General features: G+C 43.0%; 1 protein-coding gene across 1 annotated transcript in view; it reads right to left on the bottom strand.

The window, feature by feature from the left end:
- The window catches only part of LOC143924364 (aldehyde oxidase-like), a 203,685-nt gene that overhangs the window by 50,302 nt on the left and 128,231 nt on the right, over window positions 1-25,152 (bottom strand). Inside the window, exons 7-13 of the mRNA XM_077448644.1 lie at window positions 19,275-19,459; window positions 6,574-6,763; window positions 4,972-5,043; window positions 3,036-3,202; window positions 2,802-2,907; window positions 2,593-2,715; window positions 337-433 (exon numbers count right to left, since the gene is read on the bottom strand). Of these exons, the coding sequence (XP_077304770.1) occupies window positions 337-433; window positions 2,593-2,715; window positions 2,802-2,907; window positions 3,036-3,202; window positions 4,972-5,043; window positions 6,574-6,763; window positions 19,275-19,459 (940 nt within the window). The remainder of the gene's footprint in view (window positions 1-336; window positions 434-2,592; window positions 2,716-2,801; window positions 2,908-3,035; window positions 3,203-4,971; window positions 5,044-6,573; window positions 6,764-19,274; window positions 19,460-25,152) is intronic.

Consider the following 25,152-nt stretch of genomic DNA (forward strand, 5'->3'; position numbering starts at 1 on the left):
GCACTGAAATGTCAATGTCTACTAAAAACTATGCAATCAAGTTAGTGTATTTTTACAATTTATTTTTCAATACAGAATCTACCAGGATGCTCAACATCAACATGATTTGTGTTTCTGAAAATGAGATTCTTATGCCAAAATATAGCACATTACATAAAAAATGATTTCAGTTTTTCTGAAACACTCCCTAGTGTTCCCATTTAAATATATTTGTTTAGCTATGCCTCATACATTACCTTTAAAAATGCAACAATTTTTTTTCTTAACTGTCTGAATTACAGGTATTTTAACAACATGCAACATACCTATATTGTATGAATGTCTATGGATATTTACCTTCTAGAATATGATGCACACTACCAAAAGCTTCATCTATGTTCCCATACTCTAATTTTCTAAGTGGTTCAAAGAAGGAATTGTGCTTTATGGAATCCTAAAAACAGCAAAACATGTCTACAAATTATTTTTATGGCATTGTGAACATTTATATTTTAGTACTGTAATTTAACATACAACAAAAACCTGTATCGCACTTTTTTCTAGGATCAGGTGCTTGACCCCCCACCCTCCCTCCCTGGTCAGTGCTCCTATCATACTAAAAGGTGCATGACCGATGATTTTTATAATAGAGGTGGGCAGAGCCTGATGGGGAGCTGAGAGACTAGTTCTACATTAGGTCTGCTTCACTTTTGATTAACTGTACATGGCAGTGGACAGAGCCATAGCCGCTATTCAAATAGTGGCTTTCAAAACCACTCACTGCTGTGCATTGCTACTCAAAAGTGAAGTGGACCTGATGGTGAAAAAGTCTCTCAGACCCCCTATATTCTTGCCCACCCAGTAGCAAGTAATTTTCCAAATATTTGGGTAATGACTTCAACTGTTAAGCCTCGTACACGCGATCGGATTTTACGCAGACAAAACCTCAGTCTGAAGGGCGTTAGCCAGGAACTTTTCTTGCATACAAACGGCAAGGAATTGTCGGCCAATAAACACGAACATAGTGACGTACTACGTGGTTTTTCAGCTCTGTAGCACCACCCTTGGGCTCCTTCTGCTAATTTCTTGTTAGTAGAAATTTGGTGAGAGTTCATTCATGCTTTTCATTTCACATTTTTCATTTTGCGCTTTTCATTTCGTGCTTTTCAGTTCGCCAACCAGCCATGTTGCGGAATTGGAGAAGATAACACGTTATTTATTATTGGCCTTAGAGTTTTTGCTTTGACCCAAGTCCAGTCCAGGAACAGGAGGAGGAGGATTTCTTGGACCAAAAATTGGTTTCTTTATTAATCATGACCAATTATCTCATATGCGGGAGCTTCAGGTGAATAAGCCAGATGATTTTTGGAATTATGTCTGGATGGCGGACCCCTGCTTTCACCCACTCTTGGCATTGTTGACCTCCTATATTTAGAAGCAGGACACATGCATGAGGTTTTTATTTTATTTTTTGGTTGAATAATGATTTGATTTGGTATATTTTATATATTTTTGGATGCATGGAATGCACTATGTTCTACTGGCAGATATAATGTCTAATTTTATTTGTTTTCTTTTTTTAATGCACAATAAAAAAATTGTGTAGAATAATACTTGGTTATGTGTTTTACTTCAAATGACAGTTTGGGAGTAGGCAGTTACATTTAAAAAAAATACAATGTAAAATTAACAAGGGGCACAAACATAGTTACATCTTTGATCTTAAAAACTATGGGATAATGATGTTGTGGTAACTTGCACCAAGAAAAAAAATAACAAGCATAATAATATTATTCTTGATATCACTAGAAAAAAAAAGCCTTTTTAATGTGTTTGCAATAACTCCATCAGTATTTCAAGCAAAGCAGCTTCATTATTATCCCATTAAAGATGAGAATGTACACTGCATTTCGAGATTTCATAACTTGCTGCGTCACGAATGTTAATTCTCCATTACGAATGCTAGTTTACAAGACTGACCACTTCTGGCTCATCCTCATTTCCGAGCATGCGTGTTTGTACTTCGGACTTCTGTCCAACGGACTTGTGTACACACGCTCAGAAAATCCGACAACAGACATTTGTCCGCGGAAAATTTTAAAGCCTGCCATCCAAAATTTGTCTGCGGAAAATCTGACAATTGTCCAATGGAGCGTTCAAACGCTCGGATTTTCCAGCAACAGCCTGTCCTCACACAATTCCCGTTGGAAAATCCAATCGTGTGTACGAGGCTTTACTCTGGTTCTGTTGCCCAACAGCTAAGTGAGGCAGGGGGTACAGCGCTGTCACAGGCAAAGCCACTCTGAACACTAACATACCTCCTGTACACCAGATCTGAGTTGGTCTTAATTACCACCAGTTTCCTAAACAGAGAACTGTCATTAAAAATGTGTTGCTGCCATAACAACAAACAGATTCCTAAAGTGGTGGTAAGTAGTAAGAACTACTGAATTTGCCACACGTGTCAGTTATTTTACCAACACTGGCACAAATGCTTGTCTGAATTAGGCACAGGTAGTTTGTAAAAAAACTACCACCAGAAAATTGACATTAGCGCCAATTTGAATTCCCCTGATAGATTACAATATTTGTTATTTTAGAAAGGCATGTCACCTGAACAGAAAGTATAACAGGTTCCAGATCTTCATATTCTACTCGAACTCGTTGAGCTCCTATATTAGCACGGTCCTGAGTGTTCGCTACCACGGCACATATTGCCTGTCCAATGTAGGTTACCTAGAAAAGACAGAAATACATTTTGCTGATCTGGGGTGTACTGGATACTGCATACATGAATATGTGGAGTTTTTCCTCAATTGTACCTCGTCCCCTGCAAATAAATTTGAGTTGCTTGTTTCAGGAACATCAGCAGAAGTTATCACATCAACCACTCCTGGAACTTTTAATGCATCTTCTGTAGTTATGGATCTGACAACACAAGCAATGAAAAATGCAGGTGACTAGAATTCTTTGTAATGTCAAGTGCTAATGTGCAGAACTTAAAAGAAAGACCTTGAAAGAACTAGAACTAATATTTTAGAAAGTAGGCAAATTACATGATTTTAGCATGATGTCTGTTGCTTGTAACTAAAGTCAAAAATAGTTCTCCATCCACAATAGATGTATCTTCATCATCAAATTCTTCCTCCGTAATGGTTTGCAGAACATGAGGTGGGAAATTTACTGGTTCTTCATCTTCATACAGATGATTCCTATGTTCAGCCTAAAAAGGTAAAAATAATAATAATGCTTTTTCTGACTAAGATATTGATGCAAAGTCATTATAGCAGAACCCTAGAGCTCCTGCTTTGATTTATATTTTTACTGTCCCAGTGCCTTACTGCATGTTCACATAAGCTGAAATGTATTTAGTGTATTCAAGTGTTCAAACTGAACATTTAATGAGTTTAAATGAATGACCCATTCAGCATAAGCATTCATACATTTACCCTTGCACTTCCTCAAAAAGTTAAGTGAATGCTGTTCACAATAGCTGCTGAGGTTAATTCATTCTGCATCAATTAGAATTTAAAATGAAGCTGCCACCAAAACTTAAATTTTTAGAATTTTGAATAGAGTGGGAAGTGTTACACTTCAGCCACTTATTGTAATTTGTGTTACCGTTGGCTTTATGGATGAACACTGGTCTGGGTATTGGGAGCAAATAGCACACTAACTTACAGTCACTGCCCACTTTATTAGGTACATCTGTTCAATTGCTTGGTAACACAAATTGCTAATCAGCTGTTAACATGGTAGCAACTCAATGCATTTAGTCATCTAGACGTGGTGAAGATTATTTGCTGAAGTTCAATTCGAGCATAAAAATGGGGAAGAAAGGGGATTTAGGTGTCTTTGAGTGTTTGAGTCCACAGTATTGTGAATTTGAAAACATGTTATTTTCAGTGGTAATGGTTCACATATCCGCACTCTCCCAGGTCAGCTGATTCAAAGCAACAATGGAGAGGAACCGCTGAATAAATAATTTTTATCTTCTCACAGAAAACGGAGCTACAATTTGCATCAGACTATTGTGAGCCTAAATATGGCATGGTTGTTGGTGCCAGATGGGCTGGTCTGAATATTTCTAAAAACTGCTGATCTACCAGGATTTTCACTCATAACCATCTCTAGGGTTTATAGAGAATGGTCTGAAAAAGAGAAAATATCCAGTGATGTGTGGACGAAAATGCCTTGTTGATGTTAGAGTAGAATGGGCAAAATGGTTTGAGATGATAGAAAGGCAAGAGTACTTCCAGCAGCATAATGCACCATGTCACAAAGCTCAAATCATCTCAAACGGGTTTTTTGAACATCACAATGAGTTCACTGTACTTCAATGGCCTCCACAGTCACCAGATCTCAATCCAATAGAGTACCTTTGGGATGTGGTGGAATAGGAAATTTGCATAATGGGTGTGCAGCTGACAAATCTGCAGCAACTACGTGATGTTATTATGCCAATATGGACCAAAATCTCTGAAGAATGTTTCCAATAGATTGTTGAATCTATGCCACAAAGAATTAAGGCAGTTCTAAGGGGAAAAGGGGGTCCAACCCAGTACTAACAAGATGCACATAATAAAGTGGCCGGTGAATGTATATTTGTGTACATGGACAAACTAGAATAATTTCCAGTATGAACAATTTATAACATCTTTTCAAACCTAGGAAGGGCTCAAGTGAACTTTTTTTTTTTTCAAACAAATGATTGAGGTTCTACCACCCATAAGAGCCCACATATGCTTACCTATACTTGCAAAAAGACCTACCTAAATTCTAGATTTACCAGTCATGGTCTGTTAATCACTCTCTCTGTAGTCAGAAAATGCAAATGGGTTAGGTGAGAAAGTAGCAATAGGGCATAAGCTTTTTGATTCTTCAGGATTTGATTGTTCTCGTGACAACTGTGATCCTTACTATGAATTCACTGCCTATAGACTCCACATAAAACCTTCCAAATAAACTGTTCACTTGCATATGCCAACTTACATTGTTAGTGACAAAGCCATTAGAAGTTCTCGGTTTGAACTCTGCAACTGACTTGCTGGAATATGTTGTGTCCTGCAAAAAAGGATAACTTTTTTTTTTTTTTGATATGGCTTACAAGACTATAGTGTTCATAGAGATACAATGCTCTAAGCTGTGGAAACAAAAATGACTACAAAGCTACTTGTCTAAGATTTTGTGATAGTTGTTATACCGGTAAGTAGTTAGGTTGAAAAAGTTAATCTAATTCAACCAATAGAAAAACAAATACATAGAAATCCAGATCCAGAAAAGCTGTTTGCTACCCACTGGCAAAAGTTCATCTAATAATGCTAACATTTAATTTAAAACAATTTATGTACAAGCAGATATAGACACATGCTCAACATATGCATATAGAAAATAATCCTTAAACGGCTCCTAGATTCTTAAAAATAAGAGAACAGTCAAAGGTGGACCATTTGTCGTCATTCACATGAAAAGAAAAGAAAAAACACATAAAAAAATGTTATTTGAAGCAATTCCTGTTCTGAGCATTTAATCCACTATTATGCACAAGCTGAAGTTGGGTAGCAAGAGTTTTCCAAGGTTTGCTCATGTGAAATGATGGTTATCCTAAGGCAGATCCCACAAACCAAAATACACATGCTGACCTTAACTAGTTAAGATCAGTAGTGCTGGAGCCTGTATGCCAGCTACAGATCACACAATACTATACTAAGGGATTGTTTGGAAAAAAATCGAAGTTTACCTAAATTAGCTTTTTCTCTTTTTTGGAAAAAAAATTGAAGTTTACCTAGATTAGCTTTCTCTTTTTTTATATCATTTAATGTTAATAAGGAGAGATATCTATATCTATTTTTCACAAGAGCTCTAATACTGTAGACAGCTAAATTTTTTCTCTTACTTGTATATGAAATAACAAATGTATTTACTATTGCCAAGCCAATGCATTGATTTAATAGGGACCTTTCAGGAGTCAGGACAGATATGTAGAATCTGCCATTGATGACTTATTTTTAAAGGTGTATGCTCTGGATCTATCATCCCCAATTGGCTTTAAACTTTTCAAGACTAGAAAAATATCTTAAAAAAAACGAGAGCTAAGCGATGTTTTATTCCAGTTTTTTTTTTTTTGGAATACAGCACATATTTCATATTTTAGGATATAAATTTACTCAATAAAATGTATTTTGTGAGATATTAGAAATACATCCTTCGCCCATGACATCATACTCAAAAGTGTCTACTCTGAATGCCAATCCCTAACTCCTTATATGTCCACATTACTTAATGCCTTCTGCCTTGGTGCGAGGGAGGGAGTGAGTGTGCATGTAGTGAATGTAGCATGGATGGTGTTTGTTTTTATCTTCTTTTAGAATCTCCCACATCTCATGTTACCGGATTTGATATGTCAACTTTTGATTTGCTGAACTGTTTACCATAACAGGTTCAATGTTAAATAAATCTCACCTATCTCTTACTTCAGTCTATAGGGCTAGGCACATACAATATATTTAGGAAAATATGTCAGCAACATATAGGTGGGTACTCAAATCTTTTTTTTTTTTTTAAATCACAAAACGGAAACAAACTGTGACTTACAGTTTCGTCATACTGTGGAAAATTCATGGTCTTCTTTAATTCTTTAGACACTTGGAGGTAGAACTGAAAGAGGAAGCTGATCGCCAGTGTTCGCTCATACTCTACCATGCCAAAAAAGGCAGAATCCTGTAGAGGGATCTCTTCTAAGAATAATTTACAAGCTTCATCCAGCATTGCCTCACCCCATCGTCTGTAATGCAATATGTATATATTGGGGAAATGCACTAAGAAAGATCTGACTTACTTTCAGCAGAGGAATAAGCATTTTAGGGTAAATGCTAGAAATTAGGACATAGATATAAGGGCACCAAGAGTGTATGTGATGATGTGAGAGGACACAAGGACTCAGAGGAAGCAGGGGTAGCATTCTATTTTACAACATATTTAAGAGACTATTTAATGCACTTCTTACTAGCAAACAATTATGTGGGTTACTTACCTTTCAAAGAAAAATTCATTCAAAACATAAATACGAGAAAAAGATTTCACAGCAATGCTTCTTAGGGGCTTATCCACAATATAATGTGCATTAATACACATTGAGGTTGATTTACTAAAGGCAAATAGACTGTGCACTTTACAAATGCAATCGCACTCTGCAAGGGCATATGTTCCAGAGCTTAGTAATTTTGGTACAGCTTCGCTCTGTAAAGAATACCCAATCACATCCAAGGCATTTTGGCTTGCACATGATTGGCTGATGGATGTCAGCAGTCATTTACTAAGCTCTAGATCAAATGCCCCTGCAGAGTGCAAGGACAATTACAAAGTGCACGGTCTATTTGTCTTTACTAAATCAACCCCACAGAGATGCATTTGTGATATATATATATATATTTATTAATGATTTTACTAAATATTTTGCTAATAAATCATCAGAATTTTATGACCATTTGGGGTTTATTTACTAAAGCTAGTGTAATGGATGAGATTAAGAATATCATGAAATGTCTATTCAAATATATATATATACATGTTTTATATGCCTGACAGTACATGTTTTATATGCCTGACATATCAGCTTCAGTTTATCAGTTTTTCAGCCTTAAGACATATTCAGATATTTTGCAAACTTACCTTTCCCTAGCTTAGGAACTAGACTGACAGACAACAGTCAAAGAAAAGTTTGCATCTGCTTCTGAGAATACATTAAAAATATAACAACATAACACCAACGGTTTAAAAAAGAAGCAAGAACACGGCCACTTCCTCATAGATGTCCCAGCTAAAGGCCAAAACTTTGTCACATTGTTTGTCCTAATGTACTTTTATATTTGTGATTTGTATGCACCAGTCTTGTTGACCTATCTCTTAATCTTTAATGGAATTGTATAAAAAAAACTTGAGAAATATTAAAACAGAAGTTTTTTTATTCTGAACTGAGTGTCAGCTTAATCACTTCAAAGCGTGCATGCTTTTATATTCAATCTGATGAGGGGTAGATATAATAATAGGGATGAGCTTGATGTTCGACTCGAACATACGTTCGACTTGAACATCGGCTGTTCGCACGTTCGACGAATACCGAATGTTATGGGCTGTTCGCGCCAAATTCGTGTGGCGCTCACAGCCCACAATGCACTGCGCCATCGCAGTGCATTGCTGGCTCATGATTGGCCAAGCATGCACTGTGACCCCGCATGCTTGGCCAATCACAGCACCGGCAGCGAGGAGAGCCATGATTGGCCACAGGCAGGATGCCTGTGGCCAATCATAGCTCAGCGTGTGTAGTACACGCCCCACACTATATAAGGCCACCAGCGCGGCGGCCTTGTGTAGTGTGTTGGCGTCTGTAGGAGTTAGTGGGTGTTCTCTGTGTACCTTCAACACAGTATACACCGTTCGTTATCAGCCGATTTAGCATTATTGCTCTTCTGTAATTGAGCTTTTAGCAATCTGCAGGAGTTTGTGGGTGTTGTCTGCGTGCCCTGACCGCAGTATACACCATTATATCCACCTATATAGCTAGCTATATTGCTCTTCTGTAATAGAGCTTTCAGTCAGTTGTAGGAGATTGTGGGTGTTGTCTGCGTGCCCTGACCGCAGTATACACCATTATATCCACCTATATAGCTAGCTATATTGCTCTTCTGTAATAGAGCTTTGAATCAGCTGTAGGAGATTGTGGGTGTTGTCTACGTGCCCTGACCGCAGTATACACCATTATATCCACCTATATAGCTAGCTATATTGCTCTTCTGTAATAGAGCTTTGAATCAGCTGTAGGAGATTGTGGGTGTTGTCTGCGTGCCCTGACCGCAGTATACACCATTATATCCACCTATATAGCTAGCTATATTGCTCTTCTGTAATAGAGCTTTCAGTCAGTTGTAGGAGATTGTGGGTGTTGTCTGCGTGCCCTGATCACAGTATACACCACTATATACACCTATATAGCTAGCTATATTGGTCTTTTGTAATAGAGCTTTCAGTCAGCTGTAGGAGATTGTGGGTGTTGTCTGCGTGCCCTGACCGCAGTATACACTATTATATCCACCTATATAGCTAGCTATCATGCTCTTCTGTAATAGAGCTTTCAGCCAGCTGTAGGAGATTGTGGGTGTTGTCTGCGTGCCCTGACCGCAGTATACACCATTATATCCACCTATATAGCTAGCTATATTGCTCTTCTGTAATAGAGCTTTCAGTCAGCTGTAGGAGATTGTGGGTGTTGTCTGCATGCCCTGACCGCAGTATACACCATTATATCCACCTATATAGCTAGCTATATTGCTCTTCTGTAATAGAGCTTTAAGTCAGCTGTAGGAGATTGTGGGTGTTGTCTGTGTGCCCTAACCGCAGTATACGCCATTATCCACCTATATAGCTCTTCTCCAATTGAGCCATCTGCCATCTGCAGGAGTTAGTTGGTGTTGTGTGCCTCCAGCACAGCACAGTATACACCGGTATCTACCCTTTAATTCCTGTTCTATAATAAAGGCAACTGAAGGAGTTAGTGGGTGTTGTGTGCCTCCAGCACAATATACACTACCCAATTGCTAGTTTTCCCATCTCCCTTCAGGCCATTACCATGTCTGGAAGGCCAACAAGGAGAGGCAGACAGGCATAAAAGGCGATAAAAGAGGGCAAGCAGGCTCTGTGTCTAGAGACAACAGTGCTGGTCATGGATGCGGTGCATCTTCATCATCAGCACGTGCCCATGGGACACGCTTGTCCTTATTTTCGGCAGCTGGACGTGTTGAGCCGCATCATGCCGAAGACTTGATAGAGTGGATGACCAAGCCCTCTTCATCCTCCTCATCCTCTCTCACCCAGGCTCAGGGTACTAGCAAAGCAGCTGCCAACGCATCGTCTTCCCTCGTCTCAATGTCATCATCAGTGACTCCTTCTCTAGACCCACCACGTCCTCCTGAGGAGTCCCCTGAACTCTTTGAGCACAGTGTTGGGTACATGCTCCAGGAGGATGCCCAGTGTTTTGTAGGCTCTGATGATGATGCTCAGCTAGAAGAAGGCAGTAGCGTTAGCGCAGAGAGAGGGGATGCTCAAGAAGGACAGAAATCTGGCAGTAATGTTCCACAAGCTGCAGCATACTGCCAGGTTTGCTCCAGCGATGAAGAGGGAGGAGATGATGAGGGCACTGACTCCACGTGGGTGCCTGGTAGGAGAGAGGAGGAGGAGGAGGAGGCGGCACATGTCCAACGAGGCAGGATGCCCTCCGGGGGCCAGCTTAGGGGCAGCACACCGACTGAATCACACCGCAGAGCTCCGCCTGTGCAGGGCGCTGCCTCTGCTCGTTATTCTAAAAGTTCTTTGGTGTGGGCCTTTTTTGAGACAAGTGCATAAGATCACACCGCTGCTATTTGCAACATATGTCTCAAGCGTATCTCGTGTGGCCAAAACATCAGCCGCTTGGGCACCACATGCTTGACCAGACATATGTTGACCTTCCATGCAGCTCGTTGGCAAGCGTACCTCAAAGACCCACACCAAAGAACAAAGCGGATCTCTCCTTGCTCCTCATCAGCTAAGATCTCCAACCCCACTAGACCTTCAGTCCTCTCTGAAACCTGCTCTGAGAGGAATGAAAGTGTAGAATTAGGTGTGTCACAGCCAAGTGCTTGCGGGCACTCTGCTAGCAGTACACCCACGTCCGATTATAGCAGGCTAATTTTCCCTGCCCCTGCTGCTGGACCGTCGAAAGAAGTTCACTCTTAGCCATCCACATGCCCAGAGGTTGAATGCTAGCTTGGCTAAATTGCTAGCACTTCAACTGCTGCCTTTTCAGTTGGTAGACTCGGCCCTCTTCCATGAGGTTGTGCAATGTGCGGTTCCTCAGTGGCAGGTCCCCAAATGCCACTTTGTCACGGAAGGCGATTCCGGCTCTCTACCGGCATGTGGAAGGTAATGTCCTTGCCTCGCTGGACAGGGCGGTCAGCGGTAAGGTGCATATTACAGCTGACTCATGGTCCAGCAGGCATGGACAGGGACATTACCTGTCTTTCACGGCCTATTGGGTCACTCTTCTAGCAGCTGGGAAGGATGCAGGACAAGGTGCAGTAGTGTTGGAGGTTGTTCCGCCACCACACCTCCAAAATGCTACTGCTGGTTGTGACACACCTCTCTCCTCCACCCCCTCCTCTTCTTCTTCTTCTTCCTCCATGGCCTCTTCCAGTGCTCTGTCCTCAGAATCAGCAGTGCTCAATAGGCGTTCAAGGGGGTACGCAAGTACGCAGGCAAAACGATGCCATGCCGTGCTTGCGCTGGTTTGTTTGGGGGGCAGGAGCCACACTGGAGGAGATATTTTGTCAGCTCTGCAGGGGCAGGCAGAGAGGTGGTTGACGCCATGCCAGCTTAAGCCAGGAATGGTGGTTTGCGACAATGGCACCAACCTCCTCTCCGCCCTCCGACAGGGACCACTGACCCATGTGCCCTGTGTGGCTCACGTCCTTAACCTGGTGGTGCAGCGGTTCTTGGGCAGGTACCCAGGCTTACAGGATGTCCTGAAGCAGGCCAGGAAAGTCTGTGTGCATTTCCGCTGATCATTTAATGCCTGTGCTCGACTGGCTGAGCTCCAAAAGGAGTTGAACCTGCCCAAATACAGCCTTATATGTGACATGCCCACCTGGTGGAACTCAACGTTGGCCATGCTGCAGCGGCTGCACACGCAGCAGAGGGCCATCAATGAGTACCTGTGCGACTACGGCACCAGGACAGGGTCAGGGGAGCTCGGTTTTTTCTCACCACGCCAGTGAGGCATGATCAGGGATGCATGCACTGTCCTGTCACCGTTTGAGGAGGCCACAAGGATGGTGAGCAGTGACAGTGCATGCATCAGTGACGCTGTACCTCTTGTCCACCTGTTGGAGCATACGCTGCGTGGAATAATGGACAGGGCACTTGAGGCAGAACAGAGGCAGGAAGAGGAGGACTTCCTTGCCTCTCAAGGCCCCCTTTATCCAGACAGTGTTCCTGCTGTCCCACCCATCACACAGGAAGAGGACAAGGAGGAGGAGGAGGATGATTGTGTCAGCATGGAAGTGGAGGCTGGCACTCAGCATCAACAGCAGCAGCAGTCTTGTAGGGATGATTTACAGTCCCAAGAAACCCGTGGACTTGTACATGGCTGGGAGGAGGTAGCTGCGGATCATGTTGTCCTTAATGACCCAGAGGACTCCGGACCGAATGCCTCAGCTAACCTACGCTGCATGGCCTCCCTGATCCTGCAAAGCCTCGTATTCTTCGGATCAAGAAGAGGGACCATTACTGGCTGGCCACTCTTCTTGATCCACGGTACAAGGGTAAGGTTGCCGACCTTATCTTGCCGTCACAGAGGGAGCAGAGGATTAGACATCTCTGAGGAGGCCTTGCAGAAAGGTCTGTGCAACGCGTTCCCAGAGACTGGGAGGTTACAAACTCCTGGTCCTGGACAACGTGTTGCTGATGCATCGGTCAGAAGGAGCGGTGGAGAAGGTGGCCGTCTGACCGATGCGTTCAGACAATTTTATAGTCCGCAGCCCCAAGGTATGATCGGTTCCAGCAACCATCGCCAGCGTCTGATTTACATGGTGCAGGAATACCTAGGGGCAAGGTCAGACTTGGACACCTTTCCCACCGAAAATCCTCTGGCTTACTGGGTCTTGAGGATGGATCACTGGCCAGAGCTTGCACAGTATGCAATTGAGCTACTGGCCTGTCCTTCATCCAGCATTCTTTTGGAATGCACCTTCAGTGCTGCTGGTGGCTTTGTTACCGATCACAGGGTGCGCCTGTCCACCAACTCAGTTGATCGACTGACCTTCATAAAGATGAATCAGTCTTGGATCACCACCAGCTACCAAGCACCTGAAGCTGATGTAACTGAATATTTTTTTTTTGAAATATCACATCCCTTCAAGACTGCCTATACTGATGCTGAGTGACTGTCCTGTTATGTTGATTGTCTATCCTCTTCCTCCTCCGCTGATATGTTGGAAAAACATTTTTGATTCTGGGTGATGCCACCAGCCCAATTTTTAAGCCCCTGTTTAACAGGGGCGTTTAATTGCAATTTTTGATGCAAAGCTTTGCAGCAGGGCTCATTCCTGCACTACAACTAGAGTATATGGGAGAGGTTTCAGTGTCGTGGCACCAGCACCAGTGCCTAAGGCCCAATTTTTCAGCCCCTGTTTAACAGGGGCATGTAATTACAATTCTTGATATAATATTTCACAGCAGGGCCCGTTCCTGTGCCCACCGAGAGTAACTGTGAGGACTTATAGTGTTGTGGCACCAGCACCACAACCACCTAAGGCCCAATTTTTCTACCACTGTTCAGCAATGGTATGTAATTACAATTCTTGATATAATCGTTCACAGCAGGGCGATCCAGCGCCCACCAAGAGTCACCAAGAGGGCTTACAATGTTGTGGCAACACCAACACTTTGTTCCGCCATTTCTGCAGAGCATATAGGGCAGGCCCCTACTTTCAAATATCCAACTTACAAACGTCTGCTACTTGCAAATGGAAGGAGACAACCGGAAGTGAGATGAAAAAAGACGGACGGCAAAACAAATTATACAGGGGTGATAACCCTTCCCTATGTTTTCCAAAAAGCTTAAAAATATATTTTTTGACTGGAGCTACACTTTAAAAAATGTACCAGTTCAAAATTACAAACAGATTTTACTTAACACAACAAACCTACACAGTCCCTGTCTTGTTTGCACCGCCTGTATACTGCTGTTCTGAGTATATAGGGCCACGTCTTTCCTTTTTTTAATATGGGTACGGGGTTCCCCTTAATATCCATACAAGACCCAAAGGGGCTGGTAATGGGCAGGGGGGGCTACCCATGCCATTTTTCTCAATGATTTTCATCCATATTGCTGGAACCAGATATTACATTAAAACTGCAAGCAATTTTAAATGACTTTTTTTCCGTTAAATGTCATTTTGTGCAGGGACTGTTCTAAACACGGGAAACATGTGGCACTTCACAGGCATACTATAGACACCCCGCAGGCACGATATTTAAAGGAATATTTCACTTTTTTTTAACTTTAATCGTCATTGAAATCAGTGCTCCCGCAAAAACGCCCTGGGGCAGGAGCCAGGTCCCCAAACCCTTTTTAGGACAGTATCTTGCATATTAGCCATTAAAATTAGCACTTTTATTTCGAACGTTCGAGTCCCATAGACTTCAATGGGGTTCTAAAGTTCACACAAATTTTCGGTCTGTTCGAAAGTTCTGGTGCGAACCGAACCGGGGGGTGTTTGGCTCATCCCTATATAATAATATCAGACTTTTGTTCTGAATTCAAAACACTAGAGAATGCAAAATGACTCACAATTCTGCATAGAAACCAATTAGCTTCCAGGTTTTATTGCCAAAGCTTAATTGAACAAGCCGAGGTTAGAAGCTGACTGGTTTCTATGCAGAAATGTGACTAATTTTGCCCTATCTAACTTTAGTAAATGAACCCAAATGTATCAAAGTCAAATTAGCATTTTCTGACATTTAAGAGCATCTGTTCTCAGGGCTGGACTGGGACAGAAATTTGGCCCTGGACTTCATTCAGACCGGCCCACTTTAATTTTGCAAACACGCACAAAAACAGTATGTAAACTATACACAATTGCGTAAAAAAATAAGATAAAATTATTCATCAGTTATCGTGGCCAGTGCCATTAAATTATTCATCAGTTACCGTGGCCAGTGCCATTAAATTATTTATCAGTTACCGTGACCAGTGCCATTAAATTATTTATCAGTTACCGTGACCAATGCCAATAAACTATTCATCAGTTACCGTGGCCAGTGCCATTAAATTATTCATCAGTTACCGTGACCAATGCCATTAAATTATTCATCAGTTACCGTGACCAGTGCCATTAAATTATTCATCAGTTACCGTGGCCAGTGCCAATAAATTATTCATCAGTTACTGTGGCCAGTGCCAATAAATTATTCATCAGTTACCGTGGCCAGTGCCATTAAACTATTCATCAGTTACCGTGACCAGTGCCATTAAACTATTCATCAGTTACCGTGACCAGTGCCATTAAATTATTCATCAGTTACCATGACCAGTGCCATTAAATTATTCATCAGTTACCGTGACCAGTGCCATTAAATTATTCATCAGTTACCGTGACCAGTGCCATTAAATTATTCATCAGTTACCGTGGCCAGTGCCAATAAATTATTCATCAGTTACCGTGGCCAGTGCCATTAAATTATTCATCAGTTACCGTGGCCAGTGCTAATAAATTATTCATCAGTTACCGTGGCCAGTGCCATTAAATTATTCATCAGTTACCGTGACCAGTGCCATTAAATTATTCATCAGTTACCGTGACCAGTGCCATTAAATTATTCATCAGTTACCGTGACCAGTGCCATTAAATTATTCATCAGTTACCATGGCCAGTGCCATTAAATTATTCATCAGTTACCATGACCAGTGCCATTAAACTATTCATCAGTTACCGTGACCAGTGCCATTAAACTATTCATCAGTTACCGTGACCAGTGCCATTAAATTATTCATCAGTTACCGTGGCCAGTGCCATTAAATTATTCATCAGTTACCGTGGCCAGTGCCAATAAATTATTCATCAGTTACCATGACCAGTGCCATTAAATTATTCATCAGTTACCATGGCCAGTGGCAGTACATTTACCCCTCCCCCCTCCCCCCACCATGCTGTATATTACAGAAATCACAGACACTAACATTAACAGTCAGACTCTCAATTTATTATTAATCATGCTGCCATGCAGCCTGCATCCCATATAGCATCCGATTAGCTTATTATTTAGTGCTTACTTGAATTACACTGATCGACTTTTCTTTGTCCCCTGACCCTGTCTGTGCTGCTGTCTGGGTGAGTGGACTTGCTGCAAGGAATTTTCAGGTTCCTCCTCGGCAGCGCTGGCTCCTCTTGGTTGCAGTCACAAGCAGCTAAGCTTGGGCAGCAGCTTACTATGCTCCGGCTCCTCCCACGTCCCCGGGCTGGCTCCGCCCTCCGGCCGTGAGTGACGTCATGGCGCCGGGACAAGGAGGCAGCCTGTAATGTTATGGGAGTAAATGGCAGCGTCACGAGGGGGTGGTGCTTGTGTGCCGAGTGCAGGAGCTGAGCTGCCGCCGCCGCCGCCGCCGCCAGCCTTATTGTAACACAGGACAGACATGGAGAGTCCAGGGAGAGTGTAGTGATTCAAACACATACCACACTGTCTGACAACCGGCCCACTGAGCCAATCGGCCCACCGGGAAACTCCCGGTAGTCCAGATGGCCAGTACAGGCCTGTCTGTTCTTCAGCAGCAAAGGGTCTTTACTGTAGCATTTCCTTTAGGTAAGAAAAAAGGTGAATGCTTCCTTCCTGCACGGGAACCCTTCAGCACAGGGTCATCTGCACACAATTACATGCCTGTACAGTGCTCATCTTTCCAGCAACCCATATGTTAAAACCCTATCACTTCACTGCTCCCTAGTTCCATCAGATGGGTCATGTAGCTGTTACTCCCATTGCTTTCTGTGGTTCTTACCACTAGCTCATACGTCATGTAGTGGTGTACAAGCCAGTGGAAGGAACCAAATAAAGCAGTGGTGGAGCGGATATTTCACACATTCAAGGGGAGTATATTGCTTCTTCTTTAGTATATAACTGTATACAAGAGATCCAGTGCTGACAAGGTAAATTTAACCTATTCTTTACCAATTTTTGGTTTCATTGTAAATCAGACTTTCTACAGAAAAATGCAATTATCATATATTGAAGGCTTTGGCACTTTAATGATTAACTTTTAAAATAAACAAACAATGTAGCCCCCCCTCCCCGAGCAAGCAGCCCAGTATGCCAGGAAATCAGGGCTGCCATTTCAACAGCAGAGTGGAGAGGAGATACAGTGCTTTGAAAAGATATCCATACCCCCTAGAAATCTTCCACATTTTGTCATGTTACAGCTGAAAACATAAATGTATTTCGTTGGGACTATGTGATAGACCAACACAAAGTGCCACATAATTGTGAAGTGGAAGGAAAATGATAAATGGTTTTCACATTTTTTTACAAATAAATATCTGAAAAGTACGGCATGCATTTGTATTCAGCCACCTTTACTCTAATACCCCTACCAAAAATCTAGTGGAACCAACTGCTTTCAGAAGTCACCTAATTAGTAAATAGAATCTACCTGTGTGTAATTTAATCTCAGTATAAATACAGCTGCTCTGTGAAGCCCTCAGAGGTTTGTTAGAGAACCTTATTAAACAAACAGCATCATGAAAGCCAATGAACACACCAGACAGGTCAAGGCTAAAGTTGTGGAGAAGTTTAACCGTTTCCCGACCGGCTCACATACTTTTACTGCGGCACAATGGCACCGCTGGGCGAAACCCCGTATGGGTTTCCCTTTAAGAGCCGCCAGAAGGAACAGCCTGCACATTGGAGGATGCAATGTGCGTGGCCGGCGGGCACGACTGCCGCTGGCCGCATGCATTCGCATGCATGTAGGCCAGCACGGGGATTTGTGTATGCAAACACACAAATCCTTGTTCTGTCAGGGGTGAGGAGACATATCGTTTGTTCCTGCTAAATAGGAACAACAATATGTCTCCTTCCCCAGTCAGTCCTATCCACTCACAGTTAGAACACATCTAGGGAACAAACATTTAACCCCTTGATTGCCCCCTAGTGTTAACCCCTTCCCTACCAGTGACATTTACACAGTAATCAGTGCAGATTTATAGCACTGATCGCTGTATAAATGTCAGTGGTCCCAAAAATGTGTGTAAAGTGTCCAATCTGTCAGCTAAAAAATCATAGATCACCACCATTACTAGTAGGCCCATGGTAAGTCTGTCCACAGGATAACTATTAGTCACGACCACTCCACATATGGAAGAGTGGTAAGAAGAAAGCCATTGTTGAAAGAAAGCCATAAGATGTCCCGTTTTCAGTTTGCGAGAAGCCATGTGGGGGACACAGAAAACATGTGAAAGAAGGTGCTCTTGTCAGAAGAGACCAAAATTAAACTTTTTGGCCTAAAAGAAAAATGTTATGTGTGGCTGAACACTAACACTGCACATCACCCTGAACATTCCCTTCCCATTGTGAAACAGGGTGGTGGCAGCATCATGTTGTGTGGATGCTTTTGTTCAGCAGGGACAGGGAAGCTGGTCAGAGTTGATGGGAAGATGGAAGGAGCCAAATACAGGGCAATCTTAGAAGAAAACCTTTTATGCCGCGTACACACGATCGGAAATTCCGGCCAGAAAAAGAGAGATGAGAGCTTTTCATCTGAAAATACGACTGTGTGTATGCTCCATCGGAATTTAGCTGTCCGAATTCCCGCCAGCCAAAAATTGATAGCATGTTTTCAATTTTCCCGATGGAAAAACTTTCTATCGGTATTTCCGATCGTGTGTATGCAGTTCCGAAACGCCAAAAATCACGCATGCTCAGATTCAACTACGAGACAGAAGCTATTGGCTACTGGCTTTTGAACTTCCTTTTTTTGTCCGTGTCATACGTGTTGTACATTGCCACGTTATAAACGATCGGAATTTGGTGTGACCGTGTGTAGGCAAGACAGCTTGAGCCGAATTCCGTCGGAATTCCGCCGGGAAAACCATCAGAGCTTTTTCCGATGAGAATTCCGATCGTGTGTACGCAGCATTAGAGTCTGCAAAAGCCTTGGACAGCCAGAGCCAGAGCTACAATGAAATGGTTTAGATCAAAGCATATTCATGTGTTAGAATGGCCCAGTCAAAGTCCAGACCTAAATCCAATTGAGAATCTGTGGCAAGACTTGAAAATTGCTGTTCACAGACGCTCTCTATACAATCTGACAGAGCTTGAGCTATTTAGCAAAGAAGAATGGGCAAAAATGTCACTCTAAATGTGCAAAGCTGGTAGAGACATACCCAAAAAGACTTGCAGCTGTAATTGCAGAAAAGGTGATTCTACAAAGAATTGACTCAGGGAGCCGAATACAAATGCACGCCACACTTTTCAGATATTTATTTGTAAAAAAATTTGAAAACCATTTTTATAACATGTTGTAACATGACAAAATGTGGAAAATTTCAAGGGGTGTGAATACTTTTTCAAGGCATTGTATGTATTGATGTGAATGGCGAAATGCTGGTGAACACACTCAAAATGCAGCATGCAACACATCAGTGTGAACAGGTCCTACTGAATACTATGGATTTATCTTGTTCTTGTATTTTCTGTACTGATGCAATACATACCTGCCAACAAGCATTTCACTGACATGCTTTGCAAACATACAAGCTGATTCAGAGCCACCGTAATAAATGTTCATAGACATGATGAGGTCTGAATCTTCTTTCAGCACGACTCTCATTGCAGCAATGTCGGCAGGTGCTGTACTTCCCCATCTCTGCACCTGTCTGAATGCTGAGACAAATTCCCACTGTAAGTATATAAATAAAACAAAGAAGAAATGTGAGACTAATATGTTCTGACAGAGAATGGGAAAAAATCATATCAACAGCATTCTTCAAGAACAAGATTGTGAAAAGACTGCAACTATACATTATGGTTTTCTAACACAAAAATGAAAACTTATAAACAGTTAAATCTATTTCTACAATATTTTGAAATAAAAAGAAGTGTTCAATGGGAACAGATCTGCTCAACTTAAAGAGAAATGCTTACTTAAAGTGGAGTTCCACCCAAAAGTGGAACTTCCACTTTAAGCACTCCTCACCCCCTTACATGCCACATTTGGCATGTAATTTTTTCGGAGAGGGAGTGGATACCTAGTTTTGATAGGGCCAATTTTGCTGGGCTGCCTAGGCAACGCCTCCTCTCTCCCTCCCTCTCTGCAATCTCCTGGGACACGTCACAGGTCCCAGAAAATTGCCTGGCCACTGACAAGGCGCAGCGTGACTCGCGCATGTGCAGTGCGCATCTGGCTGCAAATCTGCAAGCTGTCACAGCCAAGTGCCCACACTTGCAATGCTGGCGCCACGGAGAGGAGGGGGAAAGGAGTGAGGCTTTGAGTGCGCCTGCATCAATGAACAGAGTGTCTGTTAAAAGTAGGGATGAGCTAAACACCCCCCTGTTCGGTTCACATCCAGAAATTAAAAGTACTAATTATAAAAGGCTTATGCAAGTTATTGCCATAAAAAGTGTTTGGGGACCCAGGTCCTGCCCTAGCAGACATGTGCCAATGCAAAAAAAAATTTAAAAACTGATGTTTTTTTGGGAGCAGCGATTTTAATAATGCTTAAAGTGAAACAATAAAAAATGAAATATTCCTTTAAATATCGTGCCTGGGGGTTGTCCTTAGTATGCCTGTAAAGTAGTGCCTCTTTTCCATGTTTATAACAGTGGCACAGCAAAATTACATTTCTAAAGGAAAAAATGTAATTTAAAACTGGTGTGGGGGTCCCCCAAGCACTATATACTCTTAACAGCAGTATATATACACACTATACGACCTGCCCTATATACAGATTTATTTATTTATAATATATATATATATATATATATATATATATATATATATATATATATATATACCGTGTTTCCCCGAAAGTAAGACAGTGTCTTACTTTCTTTTTATCCCCAAAAGCCCCACTATGTCTTACTTTCGGGGTATGTCTTATATTGGAAAAAAATTGTCGAATTTTTTGTTTTAACCATAAAATTAACATTTTACACAGCTAAAAAAACTGTGTAAAATGTGTTTTTTAGTGTATATGCATTTTATGCGCTACAGAAGAGGACTACAAGTCCCAGCAAGCAAGGCTGCACTGCATTACAGAGGACTACAAGTCCCAGCATGCAAGGCTGCACTGTACTACAGAGGAGGCCTACAAGTCCCAGCATGCAAGGCTGCACTATGGAGGACTACAAGTCCAAGCATACAAAGCTGCTATGCTCAGCAGAGGAGAACTGTAAGCCCACACAGCCCGGTATGTTGGGACTTGTAGTCCTCCTCAGCTGCATCTTGCGGTTACATAATAAGAGCTGCAGAGAATCTCTTCACACCCCCCCCCCCTCCCCCTCCCCTCCTTGGTCTCTCTCTGTATGACCAGCACTGACCTTTTCCCGGGAGGACACAGAGCCAGTGACACCTGTCGGCAGTGATCCGGGACCTGGCACAATAATCCCCTTCTCTGTGGTTGCGTCACGCCATTCTGATCAGTCTCGGGCAGCGGCTGTCACTCACAGCCGAGCAGAGTGAAGCCGCCTCCCCCTCCTCTTGTATGGCTACACAGTGCTGTCCATGAAGGAGGGGGAGGCGGCTTCACTGAAGCCGCCTCCCCCTCCTCCTCCTCCATACACAGCACTGTGTAGCCATACAAGAGGAGGGGGAGGCGGCTTCACTCTGCTCGGCCGAGACTGATCAAAACGGCGCTGTCTCTTCAGTCGGAGGGGGAGGGCGCTGGCCTGGCACCCCCCCCAGGGTGCGGCCCGCACCCCCCGCCCCACTCTTAGTACCGTACGTCACTGGAGGCGGCAATACCCCCGTGTTTCCCCGAAAGTAAGACATATGTCTTACTTTCGGGGTACGGCTTATATTAGCCGACCCCTCTGAAACTCCCGATACGTCTTACAATCGGGGGTGTCTTACTATCGGGGAAACACGGTATATACTGGGCCTTAGGTGTTGGTGATGTCAGAACACTGTAAGCCCTCACAGGTACCCTTGTTGGGTACAGGAATGGGCTCTGCTGTGAAATATGATAACAAAAATTATAATTACATGCCCCTGTTGAACAGGGGCAGAAAAATTGGTCCTTGGTTGGTGGTGGTGATGCCCTAAACCAAAAATATTATTGGAAGCTAGCATCATCAAGATTGAGGAGGAATAAGATAGTCAGCATAGGCAGTCTTCAAGAGATCCCAGATCCATAGCAAATTCAATCATTTACATCAGCAACAGGTGCTTGATAGCTGCTGATCAAAGACTGATTCATTTTTATGAATGTGAGCCTATCAACGGAGTCTGTGATCCATTACAAACCCTCCAGCAGCAATGAATGTGCATTCAGAAAGCAAGCTGGATGCAGGACAGGCCAGTAGCTCAATTACATATTGAGCAAGTTCTGGCCAGTGGTCTGTCCTCAAGACCCAGTAACCCAGTGGATGCTCTGTTGGAAAAGTCTCCAAGTCTGCTCTTGCCCCTAGATATTCCTGCACCATGTAATGCAGATGCTAGCGATGGTTGTTTGAACTGATCAGACCTTGGCGCTGAGGGCTGAAAAATGTAAGTTTGTAGAGGCATCCGATTCTGAGTCCTCTGGGTCACTAAGGATCACATGATCCATAACTACCTCCTCCCAGCCACGTACAACTCCTTCAGTTTCTGGGGACTTAAAACCATCCCTTGAAGACTACTGTCTGCTCCTCTTCTTCTTGTGTTTGGCGGGCCCGAAGGAATGCTGTCTGGATAAAGGGGGCCTTGAGAGGAAAGGAATCCCCCTCTTCCTCCCGCTGTTCTGCCTTGAGTGTACTGCTAGCAGATTGGCTGCAAGTACTTGGGACACCTATTGCTATACCTTAATTCCTCTCAGTGCAGGTTTTTGAGAGGACTTATAGTAGGATTGGAGATCCCAGATGAGGAACAAGGAGAAAGTCTGCCTTTTTCTTTCATGTGGGTCTTTCAAGTGCTGTTGCCAACGGACTGCATGGCAGGTCGTCATTTGTCTGATCAAGCAAGTGGTGCCCAAGTGGCTGCTGTTCTGGCCACACTTGATCCACTTCAGACATAGGTTACAAACAGAAATGGTGCGATCTGCTGCACACGTGTCGGAAAAGGCCCCCACCAAGTTGCTTTTAAAAGTCAGCGGGGAGTCAGCAGCACCCTGCACCTGCGGAGATCTGCGATGTGATGCAATTGGGTGGCTGCCCTTATGCTGTCCCCTAGAGGGGGAGTTGTGCCTCCTCCTCCTCCACACAGGCACCCAAGTACAGTCAGTGACCTCATCATCCCTCCCTCCCCGTCACTGGAGCAAACTTGGCAGTATGTTGCAGCTGGGGGAACATGACTGCCAGTTTCTTGTCCTTCTGTGGCACCCCCTCTCTCTAGGCTCACGTTACTCCCTTCCTTAACCTGGGAACCAACAACGGAGCCTTCAAATTACTGCGCATCCTCCAGCAGCATATAACCGATACTGTGGTCGAATAATTCTGGGGACTCCTCCATGCATGATGGTGAGGCTACAGAAGGAGTGACTGTGGACAAAGAGTCGGTGGAATAGGCCACTTTGGCAGCTGCGTTGGAAGGCAAACTACTCTGAGCCTGGGTGACAGAGGATGAGGAGGATGAGGACGGCTTTGTAATTCACTCCAACAACTCTTCTGCATGTTCTGGCTCAATAACATGGTCAGCAGCAGAAAAAAAGGGCAAGCATGCCCCACGGCCTCCTGCAGAGGATGCACCATGTCCACTACCACCACTATTGACTGTAGACACAGAGGCTGTTTGCCCTCATTTAGTGGCCTGTGAGCATCTGCCTCTCCTTGGTGGCCTTCCGGACATAATGTATTTTTTGTTTTGCAACACCACACTACACTGTATTAGATACTGTGTACACTGCCTGCAATGTATTAGCAACTTTACAATGGCTGCACTGTATTATATACTGTGTACACCACCAAAAGTGTAGTAGAAACTACACACACTGTATTAGATACTGTGGAAACCCCTGGAAGTGTATTAGAAACTGTACACACTGTATTAGATACTGTGTACACTGCCTGCACTGCTTTAGCAACTGTACAATGGCTGCACTGTATTGTATAATGTGTACACCACCAGAAGTGTAATAGAAACTGTACACACTGTATTAGATACTGTGTACACTGCCTGCGCTGTATTAGCAACTGTACAATGGCTGCACTGTATTATATACTGTGTACACCACCAGAAATGTATTACAAACTGTACACAGTGCATTCGACGCTGTGTACACTGCCTGCACTGTATTAGCAATGGTAAAATGGCTGCACTGTATTGTGTACACCACCAGAAGTGTAGTAGAAACTGTACACACTGTATTAGATACTGTGTACACCGCCTGCACTGTATTAGCAACTGTACACCCCAGAATGCACTGTAGATATAGGCTACACTGAATGCAGTGATATATACTAGACTGTATATATATATATATATTAATACACTGCCTGTAGTGTATTAGAAATGGTATACCACAGAATGCACTGTAGATATAGGCTACACTGGGTACAGGAGGCTTTGTGTAGTTCCACGCTGCATGATAGGCCTGGCTTGCATCAAACATATAATTTCCCAGAACAGCCATTTTGAAGGAAAGACAAATTATTTCCTTGCGGATGCATTTGAGTTTATACTTCATCACAATTATTTCACCTTTAATGGTTCCCATTTCCTCTAGGTGCAGGAGGTTGCGATGGGGACCTCTTGTGCCCCATCGTACGCCAACCTGTATCTGGGGGGAGTGGGAACATATGATCAATCAGTCGGAGGACATGGCCCTCTTCATGAGCATTATTGTCGTATGGTATAGATCTATCGACATAGTTTTTCTCTTTTGGGATGGGCCCACTGACCTATTACAAACTTTTCTCCATCAACTCAATCAGAATAATTTCAATCTAACATTTACCATCACATGGAACCAGTCCTCTATTACTTTTCTTGATGTGACCATTCACAAGGATGAAAATGGTCTACTGACTAGTAGCTTATACAGGAAACCTACAGCTGGTAATTCCATATTATATGCCTGTAGCTTTCACCCCCAGGCATTAATTTCTTCAATTCCCTATAGTCAATACTTGAGGATTAGGAGAAATTGGGAGGCCCTTCCACTCAAAAGAAGGCTGTTAGCACATGGTTACTCAAACACATGCTTGAAGAAGGCCTTCAACAGGGCATGTATCAGGACACGAGGCGATTTGTTATATAATCCCTCCTCCAAAACAAACAACAACAAAAAAAAAACTATTTCCATCATAACAAAATTTTCCAGCCAGTATAAAACTATCAGGCGTATTGTAGACAAATACTGGCATGTTTTGACTCTGGACCCCACTATAGGTCCGTTTGTACCCGTCACATCCTCCTTTACCTTTAGAAGGGCTAGATCTCTTAGCCCTTTTACACAC

Source organism: Lithobates pipiens, unplaced genomic scaffold (genome assembly GCF_037356315.1).
Source record: "Lithobates pipiens isolate NorthernLeopardFrog02 unplaced genomic scaffold, aLitPip1_a1.2 Scaffold_22, whole genome shotgun sequence".
Taxonomy (NCBI): Eukaryota; Metazoa; Chordata; class Amphibia; order Anura; family Ranidae; genus Lithobates; species Lithobates pipiens.